Genomic DNA, 23,517 nt, shown 5'->3' on the forward strand with positions numbered 1-23,517 from the left:
CTGTAAAACTGGCTAGATTCTAGTTTATTTTTAAAATAAAGAGGGTCGTGAAATGAAAGAGAACAACTAATGTGTGGTTTCACAGCATTTGCAGTTTGTTATTGTAGTTTTCCTTCTATCGACGAATAAATTTTAAGTCGCGTTTCAGTGTATCAATAATGTTTTTATCTATGAATTTCTCAGCAGTCCTCTCATCTCTGTTTTGTGTCCAAAATTTTCAATACTGCTATGAATATATAAGATGAGAAAAGAACCAGAATTGCGAAATCGGGAAAGAAATGTGACATGCATTAACAATAGATAATGTATTTTAAATCAATAGAATAAGATACAAGATTTGCACCCCAAAAAAAAAAAATTCAAATGACGCAACAAAAGATTATTAACCTGAGGTGTCTGTATAAAATACAACAAAACTGACGGGTATTCCTATAAAATGTACAAACTATATGCCGTCCTTGTAAACTGGAGGATGAGGAAAATTCCACCAGCACTCTTCTACAATAAAACATCCATGGGAACAATTTAAGGTCGGCTGCCATCGAAAAGTGTGAAGTAAATCTCAAATAGGTTGACTGGTTAATGAAGTTTCGAGAGCTAATTCTTTGGTAACGAGTTTAAGCAGCACTTGTACGGATTCTCTTACTCTTGCTTCTCTGTTCATCAAAATAGGTCATAATTGAGATCATCAATAAACAACGACTGATACTCCCATCATGGTTCATAATGTTATTTGCCAACTTGATTATTTCGCCTCTATCTCTCATCACAACCAAACATACCAAAATATTACTAAAAAGATTCAAAAAAGGACAAATTTAGGCCATGTTTGGAATTGATACCATTTTTGTTTTTCACGTTTTTCGAGAACGAAAAAATGAAAACGTTTTCAAAACGGCGTTTGGCGTAATAAAGATAAAAAACAGAAATGAAAACGATTTTTTTGTTTAGTGTAAAATGAGAGAGAAATGAAAAACGATTTTTAGTCGTTTTTTATTTTTTGTTTTCGTTTTCTCCTCTCTCGAGTAGAGAGAGAGAAAGAGAGACATTAACGAGTTTTTTTACACTGAAAACAATCTCTTGATAAAACTACCAAACGCATTTTTAAAAATGATTTCTGTCTGAGATTGAAAACGTTTTCGTTTTCATTTTCATACAAAAAAAAATCATTGTGGAACGAGTTTCAAACGCGCCCTTAATGTCTCAAAAAAGGAAAGTCATGGTACTTGGTTTTTTATTTTATTTTTTTATTATTTTTTTTAATATTATTTTTTTTAAGAACACCAAGAAACATTATGACATTTTCCCGAAATTAAAAACATATTAAAGTACAAGGTATAACGTATATATTTTTCAAAAAAAAAAATTATATTTTCCCTTAATCCAAAGTAAGGACTAACCATTTTGCTAGAAAACTTATCACTTACCTTGAAACAACGAGCTCGCAAAAGGATGAAAACAGAACAAGCAGGTGTGGACGCCTATTGTTCTTTTCCTCAGCCAGGCCAGTTTTCAAATGTGGATGCAAGGGAAGAACAGAAACGGTGTCTGAATGAATTATCATACTGGCTAGTGCCTGTAGGACGTACATAATTTCCTCTAGCCTTGCTGTTGGTAGTGGCCGCTCACCTGCAGGCAAAGGCAGATGGAACTCAGAAAGCACGTAAAAGTTTGTTCACTGTCATGAAGAGCTTTACTTATTTATTTATTTTGTTAGTCATGATAATCTTTATTTAGTTGAAAATAATACACACCTAGGTCATTCTCATCAATTAGGAATCTCTTCAAAATGTATTCACATCTGGTCATGAGGACCATAATCGAGATTTTGCTGACTTCAGATCTTTCCAAACTCCAATTGTCAGTTTTCTCCTCGTAACTGTACATGCAAGTATTATTTAACTTTTATCCAACCCAAAAAAAATAAGAGCCATAAAAAAGTAGAAGAGTGAAATGAAACACGAAAATACTAGGCACCAATTAACAGATGGAGAATAGAGACGAAAAAGATTCTTACAAGAGAGAAAATACGATTTACAACTATCGGGATATTGAAAATAAGTAAGCTCAGGATGCCTATGTGATATGTTACCTGCTCAGAGAAAATAACTTCTGCAAGCATCTCAAGGAGAATCTGCTACAGTGTAAAGGCATAAGTTCCACTGTCTCAACAGGTAAAGAACAGGTACGTGATGCACAACGGTCCAAGGTGGAAACTAGTATTTGCAAAATCTGTGAATATCAATGACGAATAATTAAAAGACGTTCATTGGAATTTTGGGAAATGGAACTAGTGAAGCGAGATAGAACTGAGATAATTTGAATGAAAGTGCTGTAACACACCACGGAAAGAAAAAGAAAGGATTATCCGAGATCATTCATTCATCTCAACCTTGTTTAAGGCCTTGTAATTAGCAAAACTTACTTGGAATATTAGCATGCAACATTAAATGTTTTCAAGAGCCTTATAAACATATTTTTGTACTATACATGGGTTGATCAGGAAGAACATTACATCATAAGGTGCATCAACTGGCGACTTGAGAATCTTGTCACCAAGGATGTCCAAAGTGGTCATCTCAAGGGACTCATCAGCCTTTCCTACAACAGTAGAGAGAGAATCAGAAGGAAGAGGTCGCCCACAGTAACCTACAAGGAATATCTCATACAAGTCGGCAACTTCCTTCCATATACGTGATCTTGCAGTCTTAGTAGTATTAGAATCAAATCCACCATCCACAGCCAATCTGCAGACATCGTCGACAAGAATACGATTGAAGCCTTCAACAGCTAATCTCCAAAGTGCACCATCAGGATAATCTCTTCTAGTAGTCATAGACCTGAGAAATAATAAGAAACCTAGTACAATGATAAGGATGTGGCTCCAAACTTTCAAGTATGTCGAGCTTTGGTCCTATTAATTTGAAAATGGCATGCCACCAATGCATATTATGATGGATTCATATTGAAATATTTTCCATCTGAATTTGTAGGTCAAGAAACAAATAACACAATGGATTATCTGCCTAGACTACAAGCTTTTGAAAATTGGCAGTTTCAGTAGAACAGATTTAGCATCAGGCAGTCTAGTAATCTTTACCTTCCTAGACTTTGAATAATTTCAGGATATATGATATACTTCCCAATTGATGGTGCCTTCAAAAAAAGATCAACCAGCACAGGAACAAGCTTTTCGGCAAACAAATAACTGGGGAGGGCTGCTGTAGCAACTGTACTTGATCGTGAACTTGGAGATTTAGCCTCTTTCTTTTTCAGGGGTATGGAAGAAGTCCCATTAGATCTTTCATAGGGCCCCAAGTTAGCATCTGCAGAAACTATTTCTTCATTTCTGATTTTGTTACTTTTATGAACCACAGACAAAAATAGATTGCAACTAAGCTAATACCTATTAACATACCTGGATTTTGGTCGACAGTGCTGGTTGGCCCTGCCTCATCTCCCTCCTCTAGTAAGGAGGAGTCCAATTTTGGTAGATATTGCAGAATATCCCGAAAAAGAATTAGCCACATTGAAGACAGATGCTCAGTTGGAACTAGCAGAGGCATTATCTCCAGTACCGTACGTAATACAGGTGGCATATGCCCCTGGTAAAAAAGCAAATATAAATTTCATTGGAATTGAAAGTCATGAGTCATGACTAACAACAGACAAATCAAAAGTGTTACTGTAGTTATCCCTGTTCCTTTTCGATTTTGGTTATACAAGTTTCTCCAGTTTAAGAAATAACATTGAATTGATCAAGCAGTAGTCGGTCTCGCTGCCATATAACTGGAGGACTACAGAAAAAGGGGCAATGCAAAGGGGTTGAGGGCAAAAGTTCACTTACAAACTCGGTTTCGAAGTTATCATTGTTTATAACGGTTTGCTTGACAGCCAGATCTATGACCCCAAGCAATTGCGTATATAAATGATCGTCAAACATCCTTCGAGCTTGAACATATAGTTCCCCTGTAAATTTGAAAAGGTTAACAAAACTTAAGCATGAACAGAATATTTTTCTGATGGAAAGATATGTTACTGCATCAACCACAAGTCTTATTGATCCAAAAAAAAAAGTTGCAATTTCTTGCTTAATCATATCATAGATTGAAGGATATAACACTAATTATAGGTATTAAAACAAGGTTTTACTAGGGATTTCATTTCAGACATGTCTTTGTTCATCATAAATAAACATACACAAAATGTGGTGAGGCGCTCCTGCCTAATTAATACATTACCAAGACCGTGTAAAATCTCCTGCTTCACCTTGTTGCTAGCTGCATTGCCACCATAGTTTGTTGACTTCTGAAGAGCATGCTTGTAAACGTTAAGTACTGATGTAAGGCATGCCAGTGGTAAGTTTCCCTGATTGACAAAATAACTTCAGTGATTTCTTTCATAGACATTTAAGCTTCAAATTAAACATCGAGGATTACTCTTAATCTGTTCCACAAAATTCGAAAATTACCTTGGAAGCATGAGAAACGACAGTTATTTGCAAACAGTTTATTGCCGCAAGAGCAACCTCTTTACTACCTTTTAGAATGCTATTTTCCACAAATAGAAGCAAAGATTCCCACCCTGAATAAATTAATACCATGTGTTATTGTTGAAACAGCTAATTGAAAAGTGAAGAACATGAGAAAGCAGTTGCATCAAAAGCCAATAAATTGGCCTACCTGATTTGAAACTGCTTAAGCTTCTGAGGAAAGGAAAGAAAGAGCGTAGAATACGAGCTATTCCACCAAGTATAAGTACAAGTGTTTCATCCCACTGTTTTTGAGCTGTGTTACGACTGAAAATGCATTTTACATGAGGTATTGGATAATAAGAGAAGAAAAGAAAAGAAACTTTATTGGATCCCAAAAGGAGAGAAGAGAGAAATAAGGACCAGTGACCTCAACCATTACCTATGATGAATGAGCATGTGGACTGCTTTCCCTCCACGAGTTCCAAGTTCTTTCCCTTGCCATTCATCTTTTGATGAGGCTGCGGCCTAAATTGAAAACATTAAGATCACCGTAGTAGATAAAAGAAACAGATCTGGATTGATATTTCACAACAACTTCTAACTAACCATGTGAGAAGCGCGGTCCAAAGTAGGGAAAACATATGTCCGAAGGCAATCCTCCCACATACTTTCAGAAAGTTTCTGTCCATGACTACCAAGAGTCTGAAAAAGCGTTCTCACTGCTGAATTCCTAACCTGAGTAACCAATTAGTTTCTTCAGAATTGCTAACAAATTCAGTGATTCACTAAAACCATACAAAGGCTATATAAGATGACATCATTAGCTAACAGAGTTTCTTTATCTCCTACCAAAGAGAGAATATAAAAAATACACTCCAAAGAAAATTCATTATGATGTGTTGTTCTTATTATTGTTATCGCCATTTCTGTTGTTTTGTTATCATTGTTGTTATTACTGTAAGTATTATTATTCTTGTTATTTGCTTGAAACATCATTTGAAAACCAGGCCAATAAACACATTTTGAGTTGAATGTCGAAGAAAATTCATTATGATGTGTTGTTCTTATTATTGTTATCGCCATTTCTGTTGTTTTGTTATCATTGTTGTTATTACTGTAATTATTATTATTCTTGTTATTTGCTTGAAACATCATTTGAAAACCAGGCCAATAAACACATTTTGAGTTGAATGTCAAGAAATGCTTAAGTGCTCAAATTATGAAACATCTCATGTATAACTTTGCACAAGTCGTGTTAACTTTCCTGAACAGCTATTAGACCATATGGGATTTATAAATTTAAAAAATCATGGTGTATCATTAGTTATACCTTTTAAGTTACAAATCAGCACTTTTTAAAGTTGAAAGCAAAACAAGAAAAGGCACCAGGAGACGATATCATGGACTACAGATGTAGACATTCAAAATCCAGTCATCAATTAATGTAAAACCATTGATTTGCTCGAGAGAATCAATGAGAAAAGGCATTTGGATGCCGCCAATTGAACGTATCTACTACAAGACATATCACATCCCACCTCTGGCCTTTCATCAGCTCCAAGGTTTTGAAGTAACGAGAAAACAGCGAAAAGCAACTTGTCACAATGAACTGTATCTATCGAGGAAGCTTGGTCCACAACACTGGGTGTTTGTTCTTCTGGCTTTTGACCATCTATTTGCTTTGGAATGGAATGCCCGTCTACAATATAAAAATAAGATAATAAAAAAAAGCAGATTAAATTCTTTGATCACTAGTTTAGAGAGAGAAGAACTATTAATGGGCTAATAGATCTACAATGGTAAACTAACCTGTTTCCTTTTCCTCTGCAGATCCATGAATAATCCCCTTTGCAATAAAGTCAGTTGTAGTCCACAAAAGGCCTATTGCCGTCAGGCTTATGTTAAGCTCTGTCTTCTGAGCGCTGTAAGCTCCAGTCACATCAACACATCTGTAATATTCAGATTTAAACTCTGGATTACCTCACATTATTTAAAGTGGCAACCATAGCTGCCCATATAGCACTAATGAGATTATTCAACAATTTCTTCAGTACTCTAGTAGGTAAATACACATAAAATATATGTCATTGTCAGCATGTATAACTACACATATGTGCAAAAGCATCAACCAAGCTTTAAAAGAAATATTCACGTCACTGAACATTGGATCATAAGGCTAAAAACAATTTCCAACATTGAATAAGTACTCCATGCAGAATAATAAATTGCAGGTACCATGGAACTCCCACGACTTCAATACAGTGTATGTGTAGAGGGGAAAAAAAAAAAAAGGGAGAGAGAGAAGCCAAGTTTGCGAGCTTACACTTGTAGACAGTCTGCAGGTATATTGGAAAGCCCATCATTCATGATCACACGTAGGCTCTACAAGAAAGACTAAACTTAACCACTGAATGGAATAGGAATTGAAAAAAAAAAAAAAAAAAAATCATAAGCAGAAGTCTAACAGCTCTTTCTTACCTGGAAACCTAAAGTGACAAGTTCCTTCTCTGAAGCATCTGCTACAGACCTTAGAAAGGAATAAAAGTGGAGCGGATCAATGAGCTAAATTCAAAGGGAGGGCGAGGGGGAAGGAAGCATGAAACAAAGATAAAGGCAAACCTTAACATTTCAAGAATGTTTGACCAACTGTACTGTAACTTCTCTCCATGCCTCTAAAACATATGTAGCTTCTTTTTGGTAAGAAATATTACAAACATAGGCTTAAAAAAAGAAAAAAACAAAAAACAAAAAACAAAAACAAAAAACAAAAAAAAAAACAAATTAACTGAAATAGTGTTCAGTAATTTACACGTTACCTCTAAAACATGCAGAAGAATCTTTAAAGATCCAGCACGCACTTCCACACTCTGACTAGAGAAATAAAGAACCCTCAGCGGAGATATGGCAGCACATTCAAGTGACGTTATTTCTGTAAGCATAGTTTCCATCTAGAGAGGGAGAACGTGTGTCAATGATAACTCTTGTTAATTAATTCTTATTGAAGCAACAAATATTACAAAGGAAAGAGTTCTCACTGTCTGTGATGTCCCTTTGGGTCTAGTTGATAAAGATTCCTGCAAGTGATCTGACCCTAAAACAGCACATATGGATTTATCTAATGCATCAAGTGCCATATTTCGTAAATGCTGGTTAGGTTTGTCCGCAAGCTGTAAACCATTTTAGGATGTCAAGACTCAAGAAGAATGTATACGGAGCTAGAAAGTAAAGGTATAAGAAAAATTACAAGGAGATACCTCGAGAAAGTGGCCTACAACTAGATCCCATAGTGGCTCCACTCCTGTTGCACGGTAAACAAATCGATAATTGGACCAATCATAAAAAAGAAACATGACGAATTATGCATCAATATAACCTGCATAGGCTTCATGGTAGTACCATCTTTTAAGTGACTATAGGGAATCTATAATCCACGTACAACTAATACTTAACACAATCAATGATCATGCACACACGCACACACACACAACAATTCACAAAAAAAAAAAAGGAAAAGAAAAAGGAACCATAACTGACAAACATTACATACTATGAAGATTATTAACAAGGATTGATATCATTCTTTCCACTGAAAAAGTGATGCTTCCAAGTTTTTGACTCGATGTTGGTCCAGAAACAATTGAAGTTGCAGATACACATTGCTCAGACAGCTGACGTAATGCAGAAAGAAGGGACTTCACAGCAGATATATGCATCAGTGCTGAGCTTTCAAACAGCTTCCAAACAGAGAAAAGCATAGGTCAGAACATGTAGGTTATCATATTACTAGATACTATTCATGTATGCAAGTGCACACATGCATATAAATTTCTAGGGCTAAAGGAACAAAATGACAAATGGCCCACGTTTTTACCAAGTGCCAATCGATTTTCTTGTTTAAATGAACGCAAGAGATGGGGAATGGCTCATAGGATTTTTTTTTTTTTCCACGGAAGAAACAAGAACTAGAGAAGGGCACATAGTTTTAGTTTACTGTTTTAAAAAGTTCCTGATAAGGTATTTTTATGAGAAAATGCGTTGTATTTTTCCTTCTTTCCAGAAGGAAAGAACATGGGCACATCCAATAAGGAAAAAATATATATTTCTAGAGGATCTTGAGAGATATTAACAGTTTTATTGTATTCAGCTTGACAGACAGGTAGCTGCATGGGTTACCTGAGAATTCAACGAAGAAAGAATACTAAAATCACTGTATTGACCGGATGATTCCCTCATAAGCTTTTTGGCACCTGGTGAGACCTCCTGTGAAGATAAAACTAATAAAATTACAATCGTAGGAAAATGTTATGAAAATCCCAGAAACAATAATATTTTTAGTGACCAATTACTAATCAAAAGTCAAATTTTCCCACCCTTATTTTTTTCTTCTTTTTTCTTCTTTTCCTTTTTTTGGTAATTTCTAGAGTTCAAGTTTTGATATAATTTCTGGGATTGTTGTAATTGTGAAAGAAGTTCTACCTTAAAATAAAATGAGAAGTATAAGCAAAAAGTAAAAGTTAAAAATCATAACTTTTCCAAATAACCTTACCAAGCACACTACTTGCATCATGTTATGTGCAAAAGACTTTTGAGGCCTACAAAAGATAACAAACTGGCCCTAACACTGCTGAACCTCTTCCCTAGTAATATGATTTCCCTGATAATATTATTACTCGTATAGCTACAACTCATGTTATAACAAACATTACCTGTGTGGTGGCATGTGGTGAATGGATTGCTCGGTCTAGAGCTGCTAGGGTTTCCAAGACCTGCCGTTATTCACTGAATGAGTTGACATGAACAGCACTTGAGGAACAAATACAGAGTCAAACGACATACCAAAACCCACGATGGGCCCAACACATTATGCAAGCGATGAGCAATGTTGAAGAGAGTTCTTAAAGCCTGAGGAGCAAAAACAAAGAGTTGGAAATACAGATAGTCAAACGACCAGATACTAATAACAAAAGAATTCCGTGATGATACTGAAGCAGAAAAAGGAAGATTCCAGTTAAACGTAGAATAGAATGTACAGCGATAATAAAGCAAAACGAAATACCTGCACATTTTTGGGGGTCAGGACAACGCTGTCCCATTGATCAACTGAGGATTCAGAACGTTTAGATCCAGGAGACTGTAAGGCACTGCTGAAATCTCAATTTAAACCAACTCCAGTGATGTCAGGTCGCGAAAAATACTAAATTTAGGGAAGAACAAAAGAAAAGGACAAACTTGCACAGACAACTCTCAACAACGAAGATAGCAAGATACAAGCCCGAGAAGTTCAAGGATATACTCTGTACCTCTTCTTCTCTGCTTCAATGGGAAAATTTATTGTAAACTTGCAAAGGGATGCTAAAAAAGAGTTAAGAGGTTCTACAGCATGAAGAACACCACATGCCTGTGGAATCATCATTTGAATTACAGGTTAGAAATAGAATGATGAAGTAATTTAAGAAAGAAAAGAGAATGCTTCATTGCCAGATGCCAATAATAAATAGGCCAGAATCCATGACATGAAAGACTCTTTACTTTTGTGAGGTAAAATGAGATAGAGTGTCGCTGAAATTGTGGCTGACCTATGCTGAGTCAACATGTCAGAATGATGATTACCTGTGTGAATGCCTGATATCCCTTTAGTATTTCCAACACAATAGCTTCTCCTTGTGACCTATGAGAGTGACTAGAAGATATCAAAGACCAACCACTACTGGGCTACTGGTAAAATATTATATGCATTAGTATAGAATTCATCCAACCTTGACAAAATAAGGGATAGTGCATCTAGAATGGTCAACCATAATGAATCAACCATGGCAAGGCAAAGCAGTGCAGTTTTCCCAGAGCAATTATTAGGCAGATCATAATCACACCTAGGAGATTCAAGCTGGTACATAAGACAGATTCAATCAGCGCTCAGATGAACTGCTACCCTATTACTATAGAAGAAAAATATATGACGAGATTAAAATAAAAATAATAAATAAAAAACTACCTCACCAACATCCACTGCTTCATCTGTCAATGCAGCAACTGTAAAGACAACGCCCAACAAACCCTCAACAGCCAGAGTTATAGCATGAGCTTCACTAGCAACTAAGACAGCAGTATTGGATGCGTCATTATCAAGGCTCCATTCGATTCCTGCAGAGAGGCATGTAAACATCTTAATGATAATTCCTTGCACATGATTCTAAAGAGGCAATATGAAACGTAGGAGCACATCCCAAAATATTCCATGAAGAAAAGCTCTAACATCCGCAAGTAGGAGAATAAGTTCCATCCACATTAGATCGATAAAATATTGAAAAAGATATTAAGTTCTCATAACCATTATCTTCAAATCCGGAGGATCGGGATTTCAAGAAAAACATAAAACCCTTTTTAAGGAACCACTTATCTTGAGAGGAAAACATAATACATCTGATATATTCTGCATCAGCCAAAGAAGGATTACCTTTGGCTTTGCTGCTAAACATCCCTGCAACAGCTGTCAGACTCTCCTCACTAGTCTCTTGAACCTGCAGTGTTAAAATTTCTTTTAGAAAAAAAAAAAATTACCAATTTCTCATAGGAAATAATGAGAAAAAATAGAATCTACACATTTACTATCTGAATAAATTATACACACTAATTACTCGTGAGAAATTGTACAAGGAGGATAACGATTGAAGGGATAGAATGGATTGCCATATTGAAGGATACAACAATTGGTTGGAGAGCGTTTGAAATTGAAGAGGTAAGATAGGCAGTTTTAAGCTGCAATAGAAATAAGTCGCCCGACCCAAGGGTCCACTTCGGGATTTTTTTCAGAATTACTCTTTTAGCAACAGTTTTGGCAATATTTTTAAAATATCCCAGAAAAATATTTTCATTGGGCTAGAACTTAATGTTGATTTCTTAGTGGATTCTACTCCATGATTTTGTGTGGCTTTAAAGCTCTCTTTTTTTTTTCTTTTTCCTTTTTTGATAAGAAACGAGTTTTTACAAATGAAGCTTCCAAACGGACAAGGGGTCCATTAAAAGAGAAAACAAACAGCATGCCACTCCTTTTATGTAAATTTTATTATGTGATTAAGATCATCGTTTCACATTGAATTTAAACACAACCAGACATACATACACGTTAACAAATCTCACCTGCACACTTGAAACAACTCTAGCAAGAGCTTTAACAATGCCCTCAACAACATTGGTATTCTTCAGATGCCTACGAAGCAGACAAAAACCGGTAAATTATGCATCATTATAGTTCTTATAAAACCTGACTTCTTTTAATGAGGAAAATAAAAGGATAACTCCATGAACCACAGTTGAATAACCATCTCTCGTGTAGAATTCAAACATTTTGTTTAACCAAGGGGGAAAAACAAAGTAAACCTGACAATGATTAGAATCCTAATATCAACCACACAATGAATGCTATTATTTGAACCTCCAAGGTATAACTGGAACTTGATCCCTCATCACAATTTAATTTGATTAAGAAACCAGAAAAGTCATGGACCTCTTAAATGAAGAGTGAAAGTAAAAGTTCCCCAAAATAGAGTGAAAATAAAAGATATTAAAAACATGCAAATCCACAAACCCATCCATGGATGACACTCGCCAACCATTAGCAGAAAGTGGAAACAGTTCACCAATGATAAACTCAACAATACAGATATTTCTCGATACGCAAATTTTTCCAGATTCATTTTGAAGTATTGGAAGTAACATGCTTGTAGATGTACATTTCCCAAATGGATAAAAGGAAAAATGATCATAGACTGCTAAGCCATTCAGCAAAAGTAAAAATATAATAATAATAATAATAATAATAATAATAATAATAAATAAAAATACAAAATAGAAAATAGAAAACGCCAACCAATATCAGTGAGCTTACATATCAAAGTTCTGGAAGAGAATTCGCAAAGTCCTCGGCTCCAAACAAAAACCCTGTCAAATTCCACCCTCTCTGCTTATCAAAAGGGGCTTACAATGGCACTCAATGTTTTACATATAGTACATAAGTAAAGAGTATGATGCACTTCCAACGTTACCCGCAGGACTTCAAGAACAAGAATGCGATGCCATAATGGAAGATCAAGAAAAGTAACCTTCAACAGCATACTGAGGAAAACCTGCACTGGGAAAAAAATATATATAAAATATCCAAGAACACAAATTGTTTTGGCATATTTGGAGGTCGACCCCCCATATCATAAGGATGAATTGAATAAACATTTTTAGTGGAAATTAAATGCATAAAAGTATTTTTCTCATTAAATGATTGGTTCAATTATTACTCTCACTGCTTTTTGTCATAACCTCGTAAGAGAGTAGACGAAGAGCTTATATTATATGGGAGCAGAAATTATAAAAAAGGGCTGCGTTAAAATAATCATATCTAAAACACACCTCACATTCAGTGATAAGGGATGAACTGTAAAGCCTGATAATATGAGCAACTGACCGCAAAATAAAAATACAAAATAGAAAATAGAAAACGCCAACCAATATCAGTGAGCTTACATATCAAAGTTCTGGAAGAGAATTCGCAAAGTCCTCGGCTCCAAACAAAAACCCTGTCAAATTCCACCCTCTCTGCTTATCAAAAGGGGCTTACAATGGCACTCAATGTTTTACATATAGTACATAAGTAAAGAGTATGATGCACTTCCAACGTTACCCGCAGGACTTCAAGAACAAGAATGCGATGCCATAATGGAAGATCAAGAAAAGTAACCTTCAACAGCATACTGAGGAAAACCTGCACTGGGAAAAAAATATATATAAAATATCCAAGAACACAAATTGTTTTGGCATATTTGGAGGTCGACCCCCCATATCATAAGGATGAATTGAATAAACATTTTTAGTGGAAATTAAATGCATAAAAGTATTTTTCTCATTAAATGATTGGTTCAATTATTACTCTCACTGCTTTTTGTCATAACCTCGTAAGAGAGTAGACGAAGAGCTTATATTATATGGGAGCAGAAATTATAAAAAAGGGCTGCGTTAAAATAATCATATCTAAAACACACCTCACATTCAGTGATAAGGGATGAACTGTAAAGCCTGATAATATGAGCAACTGACCGCAAAACCAAGCGGCGAAAAGAAGGCTCTCCTGCTTCTCCCTCCGGCTGATTGAACTTGGGAAAGGAAAAAGAAATGTAGTATGAAACGTGACCTTAAAAAAGGGCCTCCCATGGGCCCAATGATTCATTGCAAATACACATTTCAGAATAAAATTACCTCAGCATCAGTACGGAGGGAAGTCATTAAAAGCGAACATATCTGGTGACGCAGAACCTGTTGAATTTAGTGTAATCTTTTCACTGTTAGCGTTAGGATTTCACAAGCTAGCTCAAAGCACTTTGTTTTTTTAAAGAAGCATAATTTTACAACAGAAGAGAGAGAGAGAGAGAGAGAGAGAGGCAAAAGTATAATAATGAAGGACGAAAAAGAAGGAAAACTATAAATATGCCTACAAAACATTCTGCCAGCTCAATGAACCTAACGTTGAACACCACCACTAAGAAATAGCACCGTAGCACATTCAATATGGATCAGAAAAGAGAATTTCCCAACAAAATCAATTACTGATGTCAATGTAATATCTCAAATGATGAGGAAGCTACCAAGGCAACAAAGAAGGTACGAACACCAAATAAAATAAACTTATATGCAATATGTTTTGATCACCTGCTTATAGGGAAGAAGAGTTATGAAAACAGCAACATAACTGGATAAGATAAACCTGCAAGATAAGTATGAACTGAGAATTAAAGCAAAACCATAAAGACCAGTTGACTACAGATGAGCAACAGAAATTTCTTAACTAAATCGATGGTTTCACTAATGTATATACAGGGATAATAACTTCTTACTCAAGTATATCAAGTACAAAGGAGCGTGGAAGAGAATTGACTCGTAGCCAAATTGCCTATAAGAGAAAGGTGAAAGTATCAGTTTTCTGTTAAAAAAAAAAGGGTTCATATAATGTAACAGTGACTGATAACTGCAGCTTTTATATCGTAAATGCAACAGTGAAAAAAGTGGAAGAATTTAGAAAGAACCAAGAGATTACAAATCACGTTCAGAACATCTAGTTAACATCACATTCATAAACAGACAGTACATACTGAACCAGATGCAGCAAGAGCTGTTAGGTCTTCAAGCAGACGAAGCCCAAGCTTTCCAGCTCTAGTCAGGGTTTCTCTCACCAATTCTGACCCTCTAGAAACTGATTCATGCTCCAATGACCTGTTCATATGTAAAGCCATTATATGGACATGGAAGATACTAGATGATATAAGCAAAGATGTGCACCTAGTACACAGGTCTTCTCTAATCAGATGAACAAAGAGGATACAAATGCATATGAAATTCAAATCTAGCATGTGTACATACTAATACCTCAAACCAAAATCATATAGCGATAAATAGATGCAGAAAAAACAACTAAGCAGTGGTGTTCATGCAAATTACATACTCTGAAAGATTGATGCTGCGACTAACATCACCAGTAACTGAACTAGCTCGAGAGATGTAACCTCCAGAACCAAATTTGCCAGAAGGAAGAGACTCAGCACGAACTACATGATCGAAAATCAGGGCTACTGCTTGCCTGAAGGTAGCTGCAGCAGTACTGGAAAACTTACAGATTAAATAAGTTTCCATAAGAAAAAGACAGGTAGCATCTATTAAATTACATATTAGCTTAAGAATGAAGCTTTTTTTTCTAATAATGGGTTACACAATGGGAGGTAACCCTCCCCACCCTCATGAAGGGACTTTAACAACTCAACTAGCTGGAACCTTCAACTGACTAGAATGAAGCATTGATGAAAAACATCTACATATATAAGAATATGTGAATATGGAAGCATTGTCAAAGACAAGTTAAGTTGGGGAAGAATGACCACACACTAGGAAAACATGACTTACCTCCGCACACTGTCAGAAGATCGATTGTTTTCAAGAAGCCGAAGACAGATGTCAAGAGCTTGAGCCATATTATCCTATTAACAAAAGAAATGTTAAGGCACAAAGTTCCTTAAATACTCATCGTTTGAAAATATATACATGTATAAAAAAAATTTTGCAATTCTAACTTTTGTGAACTTTTGCCTTAAGTTTGACATCCTGGATTCAAACTTGAATATGTGTTAAATAGATAAAAATTGAGTACACAGATATGTTTCACGATATTTATTAAGCTTGGTTTCTGCCTTCTTGATTGTGACATTCTTTTCCTTGTTCCAGTGGACTCCAACTATACTTTTAAGGCATACCCAGCTATAGTTACACCACAGACTAGAGCCACATCTCAAAGAGCAGCAAACAAATTAAGTGCCAAATTATTACCTCATCTTCAGGGTGTAAACGTGACTGCAGTATAGTTAACACAGTCTGTAGTGTCTTGAGCTGAACAATCTCATCTGCCATTTCAGCATGCTGCGGGAAGCACAAGAAGATGTGCATATTAGGTAACTGGAGTAGCACAATGAAAAAGTTGTCGCTTCACCCAGGAGAACCATTGTCTTCCTAGGTGATCGGCTCAAGATTCATTTTATTCACGGTAACTGATAGAATTTGTTATGTTTTCTATTCTTATAAACCACTAGAACATAAGTCTTCACTCATTTCAATTCTAATTACTTATTAGTCCCAAAGATCTAGTTAAAAAATGCCCAACCTTCAGCTTAAGCTAGGTTCTTCCCTTACTACTAGTGATGAGACTAAGCAAAAGGATGCTCTCTTATGTAATGCGTGTCAAGTTTGAGATAAACTCTCTAGCTTTTGAGCTGTGGTAATGATTACCGTTCCATCGACGTGATGAAGCTTCATAATGCAGATTTCTTGTCATAAAAATTTAAGCCTATGGTAAATCAAATTAAAAGTAACAAGTATCATCATGCATGCCAACCACAAACTAAAGCTTACATCTTTTAGTGTTGATAGTATCTCTTTTAAGGCAGATAGAGCAACTGCATCATGAGCTATTAGCTTCTGTAAACACGAGAGTCCAATAACGCTCAGCTTGACAATTTTGACCTCACAAGCCGCCAAAAAGATTCGCAGTATGTCCTCATTTTGCGCAATCTCACTGGGACTTGACAGTGAACGAAGCTGCAAATTATCATCGAGAAACACATGAATCCCAAGCTACCACACAAACTCAATAGCATAAGTTAATAAAACTGAAACCATCCACAAGCCTCAAAAGAACGAGCATAAAATTGCACCACCTAAACTAACCAGATAATAATAACTAATAAGTGCTGTGTTCTAACTGTTCAAAAGAAAATGATGCTTGACAGAGTTCTTCTTGAGAAAGAAAATGAAATTGGCACTTTTCCAGCACAGAAGCGCGCAATCTCTTATGCATCAAACAATATCTCAAATTTTTCACTCTTTTTTTTTTTTGGTCTTCAGCATCTCCGCCTCCGAAAGAGAAAATCGAAGTCTCCTCCAAAAAGAAATAAAAATAATAATAATAATAATAATAACAAGATTTCCACTATCTGGAAAAAACTATTGCAAAATCTAATTCCAAACCATCAGGCTCTGCGCTCTTTCTTCGTGTCCTGTAAATCCAAAACATCAACCCAAAAAATAACACACTAGTACGATAATGAGACTTAGTTCAACGATGCGTTTAGTTTCAATACCAGAACTGAAATCGCAATTCGCACTCGCATACTTCCGTTCACCTCCTCCTATTTCTAAGCATCAAAACTCCAAATTCAACACTCTCTCCTTTCAAATTAAAACTCCAAATACACCTCTTAATCCACTCATCTACCAACATTTGCATTAATTACCGAGTATCAAGATATGTCTACACAATTGTGCGTGTATATACTCAATCAATAACATATAAACATGGAAGTGACCTTCAATATAGCGTGCTCAGCCCCGTCCTTGACGGCAGGGTATCGCCGGCGAGCTTCGGCGCAGAGGGCACGGAGATCTGATTCCAAGACCGCCATGAAAGCCATCGGAGGCAAGCGTTCATGAAATGTCTGGTTTGGATATAGGTCTTCCTTAGAGTTCGGAGAAAGTGGCTATGGAATCAACAGAAGCAAAACTCATAGAAAGAAACCATGGAGATCGAATCGCTCGATCAGAGAGCGCGGGTGTGGAAGTGGCAGTAGATCTTGTGCGCGAGCAGGACGAAGGATCCGTTGTGAAGAAGTGTTGCCTTTCGCACGTGCCGGTGACACAAGAGCTGCCTCGTTGGTGAGACTTTGATTTTGGGCCTTGGGCCTCGGTAAACTAAGGATACGGACTAGGCAAGAATGTCACTCGGCCTTATAGACAAACGACATTTAAACCCTTGAGCGACTATTGGTCATTAAAAAGTATTTTTTGTCTAAAATTTTCAGTTCTTCTCGTGCTTACTAAAACAATTTTCTTTATTTCTCAAATTTTTAATTTAATAAAAATTTAAGGATGATATATAGTGATAAATTGTGTTGTTATTGCTTAGAAAAATTATTTAAATTTATAGCATTCATAATTTGGGTTCGAATCGGGATGACTGAGGAACGAATATATCGGTCATATTGCTCTGATTTTTCATATTGTCTCGGTTTCTAAAAAATAATAGTTTGAAAAGGCGATTGTATTATTCTTCAGTCTAGTGAGAAATCGATTTTCTAATTTATAAATAGTGTCTTGAACACTTAAATTTAGTGAATTATAGTAGCAAAATCTAAATTAAAGAATGCAATTAGCAAAATTAAAATTAAAATTAAATTTCTACGTCAAGACAAACTGAGCATACCACTATCTGATCTGCTAGGCAGATCGAAGGACCAATCATACCGTTCTTCAGTCTAGTGAGAAAATTGGTTATCTAATTCACAAATAATGTCTCGAACACTAAAATAGTATCATATAATCAACATTATAGTTCAAGTTCATCTTATGGAGAAAGTTGAATTTTTTAAATGAGACCGGTAAATATGAATATAGATAATATAGAAATTATAGTGTTTATGATATTAATGATGCGATAATATTATATCGGTTAATAAATTCATGGAATTATCATTGGCAAAATCTAAAATAAATTGAATTTTGCATCCTAATGATTTCTTTCGAATTGAGAAAACCAGGCGTACCGCAGTCCGATCTGCTAGGCGGATTAGAAAGACTGATTGTACCGTTCTTTCGGTGAGAAGATCGTCTTCTACTTTATAAATAGTGCCTGAAACACTAACAGTTATTGAATTTTGGTAATAAAATCTAAATTCAAGATTATTGAGTGGATTCAATTTTCATGAAAATAGGAGCTTCCCTTTCCAATCGAACAAACCGGAGGGAAAACCGGTCCTGTAACAACATCATTTTATTTGACATAATACGACTATAGTAATTGTGTCACTATTACCTCAGTCAATTAAACTTGTGAAATTATGATTAGGAACTCCAATTTAAAATTCAATTTAAGAAATTATTATTAGCAAAACTACATTATAGTTCAAGTCCGTCTTATAGAGAAAGTTAGTTTTTTAAAAATGAAATTGGCATCTATAATTATAGATAATGTAGAAATTGTAGTGTTATAATAGTAACGATGTGATAATATTACCTCGGCCAACAAATCCATACAAATTCATGGAATTATCATTTGCAAAATCTAAAATAAAACATAACTTTCTATCCCAATGATTTCTTCCGTACCGAGAAAACTGGACGTACTGCAATCTAGTCGCTAGGCAGATTGGAAAGATCAATCATACATTTTCTCTAGTCCAGTGAGAAAATAAGTATTCTAATTCATAAATGGTGTCTCGAACACTCAAATTTATTGAATTATGATAACAAAATTTAAATTCAAAATCAACAATCGACAATCTATGTCTCCTATAAAGATGATAAAAAATATTACTATTGGAGAATGACAAAAAAAATTAGAAATAAATAAAATCACCATTAATTCAAATAATGAGCAAACCAACAATACCGTTCAAACTGTTTGGATTGGTTAAAAAATTTCAGACCACAATCAATCGTGTCAGTTTGCTCATTATTGTTCACTATCTTTGAAATTTTGAATTTTACAGATCGAGTACACATCAAAATGACATGAATCTTATTATTTTTTCAAATAAAACAATAAATAAGAAAACCCAATCTTTTAACAACTATTTAAAGCAAAAAGAATAGATTTTGAGACTAGTTTATCAATTTTAGAGATTGAATCTTCAAGCTTTAATGGTTTGACAATCTTGGGATTTGTCTCCCTATCATTGGAGACTACACCGGAGTGCGACTGAGAAGGACGCCAGACTTGATGAACGGCGGGGGGGGGCAAAAAAAGTGTGGAGGGAGGGTTTTTTTCTTTTATCAATTCTCTTTTTTCATTATTGTAATTTTATTTTCTTTATGACAAGGGGTATTTTGGACAAAAAAAGTGTGGAGGGAGGGTTTTTTTCTTTTATCAATTCTATTTTTTCATTATTGTAATTTTATTTTCTTTATGACAAGGGGTATTTTGGAGAAGGTAAAATTTTCATTGAAAGAGGAGGCTATCAATGCAAAACTTTTACATTGAACGCTAGTGATTCGAAACAATGTCTAGTATAAGGTTATTTTTTTAAAAGGTCCAATAAAATAGATGCTACTTTAAAGATAGTGAAGAAACTTAAGAACGACAATCAATTTGAACCAGAAGACTTAAAAACAACGGAGAAAGGGAAAGAAATAGACGACTGAAAAGATTAAAAGGTCCAATAAAATAGATGCTACTTTAAAGATAGTGAAGAAACTTAAGAACGACAATCAATTTGAACCAAAAGACTTAAAAACAACGGAGAAAGGGAAAGAAATAGACGACTGAAAAGATAACACATAAGAACGACAACGAATGATACGTCCCCAAAACAAAAAACGACAAATTACTAAAAAAGACTAAAAATTGAGAATGGCGTCAAATAAAAGACGCTCAAAAAAGAATAAGGACATTAAAATTTAAAAATATGCACGTTTAACAATCAATAGACTTAGGCCTCGTTCACTTCTCGGATTCGAGTTTTTAATTTGAGTTGAGATGTGACATTTTCTGAGAGCTTTTTACTTAACAGAAAAAGTTAAATATGACATTTTTTGAGAATTTTTTACTGTAGAAACATAAAACTAAAAACTCGAAACAATGAAATGAATGAGGCCTTAGGCACTAAGCACAAGAATCCACGTCAAAAACGACAACCAACGAGAATGAGAAAGAAACGACAAGAATGAGGAAATGAACTCCACATAGAAAACGACAGCAGATAAGTAAACAACAGCCACGTGACAATAAGCGACCTACAAAATAAAAACGACAATGAGAGTAACCTTAACAAAAAAAACGACAAGATTACAGCACATGAAAACTACAGCAAATGAAATTAGAATGAGGAATAAAAAATGACATGAAACTGAAAAGAACATACAAAGATTGAAACCACAATAAAAGTGAAAGATTACAAATACGAAGAACAAAATTATTAAGGGACAAATGAGGGAGAATCCACGTCCTGCTAATGCATAAAACAAAGGACCACATACTTTCGAAAACAAAATAATGACATTACATGCCTTTAGCATATCCAAAAGCAACTATAGTAGAACAGTGTTGAATAAATCCTTGAAATGAAATCCATCCATTCCATATTTGAGATAGGTTAAACTTAGTAGACATCAATCTGTCCACTTATTACTCGGAAGAAGGGGGAATTCTAATAGAATAGCCGAACGGCAAGTACAATTTCATGAGAAAAGACATAAAATTAGTAGGCACACGTCTCCATCGGGAATTACTCAATCAAAAGTCATGTTTTCTGCCTCATGCCTAATGGAATCAAAGAGTGAAGTAGAAAGGTAACGTTCTCCAGAACTGGGGAACACAACCTGCTCAATTTAATACACAACAAACAAATAAATGATGTGTAATCAACAAAGTTGAATAAAGTTTATATATGCATATTGACAAAGAGACATGAGTTTTTTATTAGAAAAAGTTCCGATGAATTCGACTTACAACAATGAGTTTTCCAGCATTTTCTGGCCGCTTTGCCAGCTTAATGGCAGCAGCAGCTGCAGCACCAGATGAAATCCCTACCTGCAAAAGACATGTTTTCGTAATCATAGATTCATAGCTTAGAAAATTTGTAACGCGTGCAAGAAAAAGAAATCTAGATAGAAGAAATGCAAGTCATTAATTCAACTTGACAAATCGTCGTAATTTTAGATGTCATACCAGCAGACCTTCTTTCAAGGCAATCAGCTTAGCCATTTCAATAGCTTCCTCGCTTGATATCTTAAAAGCCACAGAAACATTGCCAGTCATTAGAGGACTCGATTTCAATTAGCATCTTTCTGCAACTGAGCTCTAGATATTTTGATATGAACTTACTTGGAAAATTTCATCAAGCAGATTAACATCTAGAATACTAGGAATTATACCAGCACCAATTCCTTGGATCAGATGCTCCCCTTTTTTTAAAAAATTAAAAAACAACAACAACAAGTACATATCTCATATTATATTCAGTATGAACATGAAATGAAGCCACCCAAAAATTTCAATCCACCAAAATCACTCGATATATTGACAGATAAGTTACCAGGCAATCCCCCAGATAATACTGCACTTTCTACTGGCTCTACCCCATACACCTACATTTAAACATGAGAAACCAGATCATTATCATATTAACTTCTCTCTTTCTCGAGCTCCCTTCTTTTTTATTTTTTTTTTTTCCTATTTCTCTTGCACATGTATACTAAAAAATGTCGAACCTTGATCTGTGGATTTTGCTCCTTAAGGAATTTCCCTGCACCAGTTGCTGTACCCCCGGTCCCTATCCCCGAAACCAAGGCATCAACTCTGCCTCCTGAGTCTCTCCATATTTCCGGGCCAGTGGTTTCATAATGAATCTGCAAAAACAATGACGACAAACAATTCAAACTTGCGACGATTAGGCAACACCATGGACTGAGTTCATTGCATAGTACCAATGGATTGGCGGGGTTTTCGAATTGCTGAAGCATATATCCATTTGGTGTCTTGTTTAGAAGCTCCAAGGCCTTTTCAAGACCCCCTTTGAAGGCCTTGGCAGGTTCTGTGAGGTACACCTCAGCTCCGAAAGCTCGGAGCACAATTCTCCTTTCAACACTCATTGAAGCGGGTATGGCTAGTTTAAGCTTGTAACCTTTGAGTGCTGCTATGGATGCCAGCCCGATGCCGGTATTGCCACTTGTAGGCTCAATCAGGACAGTCTTTTAACCTCAAACCACCCGATCATCCAAGCAGTTAAAGCAAACATGTTAGTTCAAACAGTCCACAAACTTGATCTCAAATGTGAGTTGTGAGAATTGCCCTTGCACAATTAAACATGATATCAATGATATGGTCAGAAAGATTAAAAACAATTTTTAAGGATTTTGTGGGATTCATTAGGAGCTTTTTCATTACTAACCTTCCCCGGAGTGATGGGACCTTTATCCTCGGCATCCTTTATCATACTATATGCTATCCTGCAAATTGAGAATAACAGACCAAATGTGTATTTTAAAACGGCCCATAATTGCTAGAAGCCCTTATGTTGAGTAAAATCAAACGAGTATTCCAAAGAAATTGGAGGAAAATTTATGTGCCTGTCTTTGACACTAGAACAAGGTTCCATCATCTCTAGCTTGGCAGCAATCCGAGTGACACAACCATCTACAACATTGTTCAGATATACCGTTGGTGTGTTCCCAATCAACTACAGAAGGAAGAGAACAGACAATAAGCAAAAACTTGTACAAAGTTGAAGCAATTATTCTCTCTAGTCATAGTAAGTCCTCATAAAGTTAACTTCTAACTTGCCTCAGTGACATCTTTCTTTATTCCATTATTGCCCTCCATGCCGTCTCTTCAGAAAGCTGCAAAAATGGTAAAGGCAAGTGACAACAAAATCAAGTATCCACAAAAGTCAACGAACAACCAGATAAGTCCAGAAACGGCCAAGTGAAACAAACTGGGATGATACTAATGAACTTCCGAGATAAGT

General features: G+C 35.5%; 2 protein-coding genes across 2 annotated transcripts; both read right to left on the bottom strand.

The window, feature by feature from the left end:
• Window positions 1-273: 273 nt before the first annotated feature.
• On the bottom strand, window positions 274-17,639 carry LOC21385070 (protein MON2 homolog). Its single transcript, XM_024170619.1, has 44 exons — window positions 17,365-17,639; window positions 16,412-16,597; window positions 15,833-15,922; window positions 15,413-15,486; window positions 14,958-15,113; window positions 14,608-14,728; window positions 14,353-14,408; window positions 14,168-14,222; window positions 13,718-13,774; window positions 13,504-13,614; window positions 13,146-13,226; window positions 12,989-13,041; window positions 11,612-11,681; window positions 10,929-10,992; window positions 10,467-10,615; window positions 10,231-10,358; window positions 10,085-10,142; window positions 9,775-9,872; window positions 9,531-9,618; window positions 9,311-9,376; window positions 9,181-9,240; window positions 8,648-8,734; window positions 8,022-8,208; window positions 7,729-7,772; window positions 7,510-7,641; window positions 7,291-7,422; window positions 7,094-7,146; window positions 6,953-7,001; window positions 6,798-6,856; window positions 6,284-6,423; window positions 6,013-6,173; window positions 5,081-5,209; window positions 4,914-4,999; window positions 4,683-4,798; window positions 4,472-4,584; window positions 4,242-4,368; window positions 3,848-3,969; window positions 3,419-3,605; window positions 3,101-3,326; window positions 2,516-2,840; window positions 2,093-2,232; window positions 1,755-1,879; window positions 1,428-1,629; window positions 274-656 (listed from the first exon to the last, which is right to left on the bottom strand). The coding sequence occupies exons 1-44, from the start codon at window positions 17,467-17,469 to the stop codon at window positions 563-565; spliced, it is 4,962 nt and encodes a 1,653-aa protein (XP_024026387.1). The 5' UTR covers window positions 17,470-17,639; the 3' UTR covers window positions 274-562.
• A 3,339-nt stretch (window positions 17,640-20,978) lies between these two features.
• LOC21385072 (cysteine synthase) lies at window positions 20,979-23,419 on the bottom strand. Its single transcript, XM_024170620.1, has 10 exons — window positions 23,334-23,419; window positions 23,120-23,229; window positions 22,942-22,999; window positions 22,478-22,741; window positions 22,262-22,399; window positions 22,087-22,138; window positions 21,876-21,955; window positions 21,720-21,779; window positions 21,501-21,581; window positions 20,979-21,370 (listed from the first exon to the last, which is right to left on the bottom strand). The coding sequence occupies exons 1-10, from the start codon at window positions 23,370-23,372 to the stop codon at window positions 21,281-21,283; spliced, it is 972 nt and encodes a 323-aa protein (XP_024026388.1). The 5' UTR covers window positions 23,373-23,419; the 3' UTR covers window positions 20,979-21,280.
• Between the last annotated feature and the right edge of the window lie 98 nt (window positions 23,420-23,517).

The sequence above is a fragment of the Morus notabilis genome, unplaced genomic scaffold, assembly GCF_000414095.1.
Source record: "Morus notabilis unplaced genomic scaffold, ASM41409v2 Scaffold1278, whole genome shotgun sequence".
NCBI lineage: Eukaryota > Viridiplantae > Streptophyta > Magnoliopsida > Rosales > Moraceae > Morus > Morus notabilis.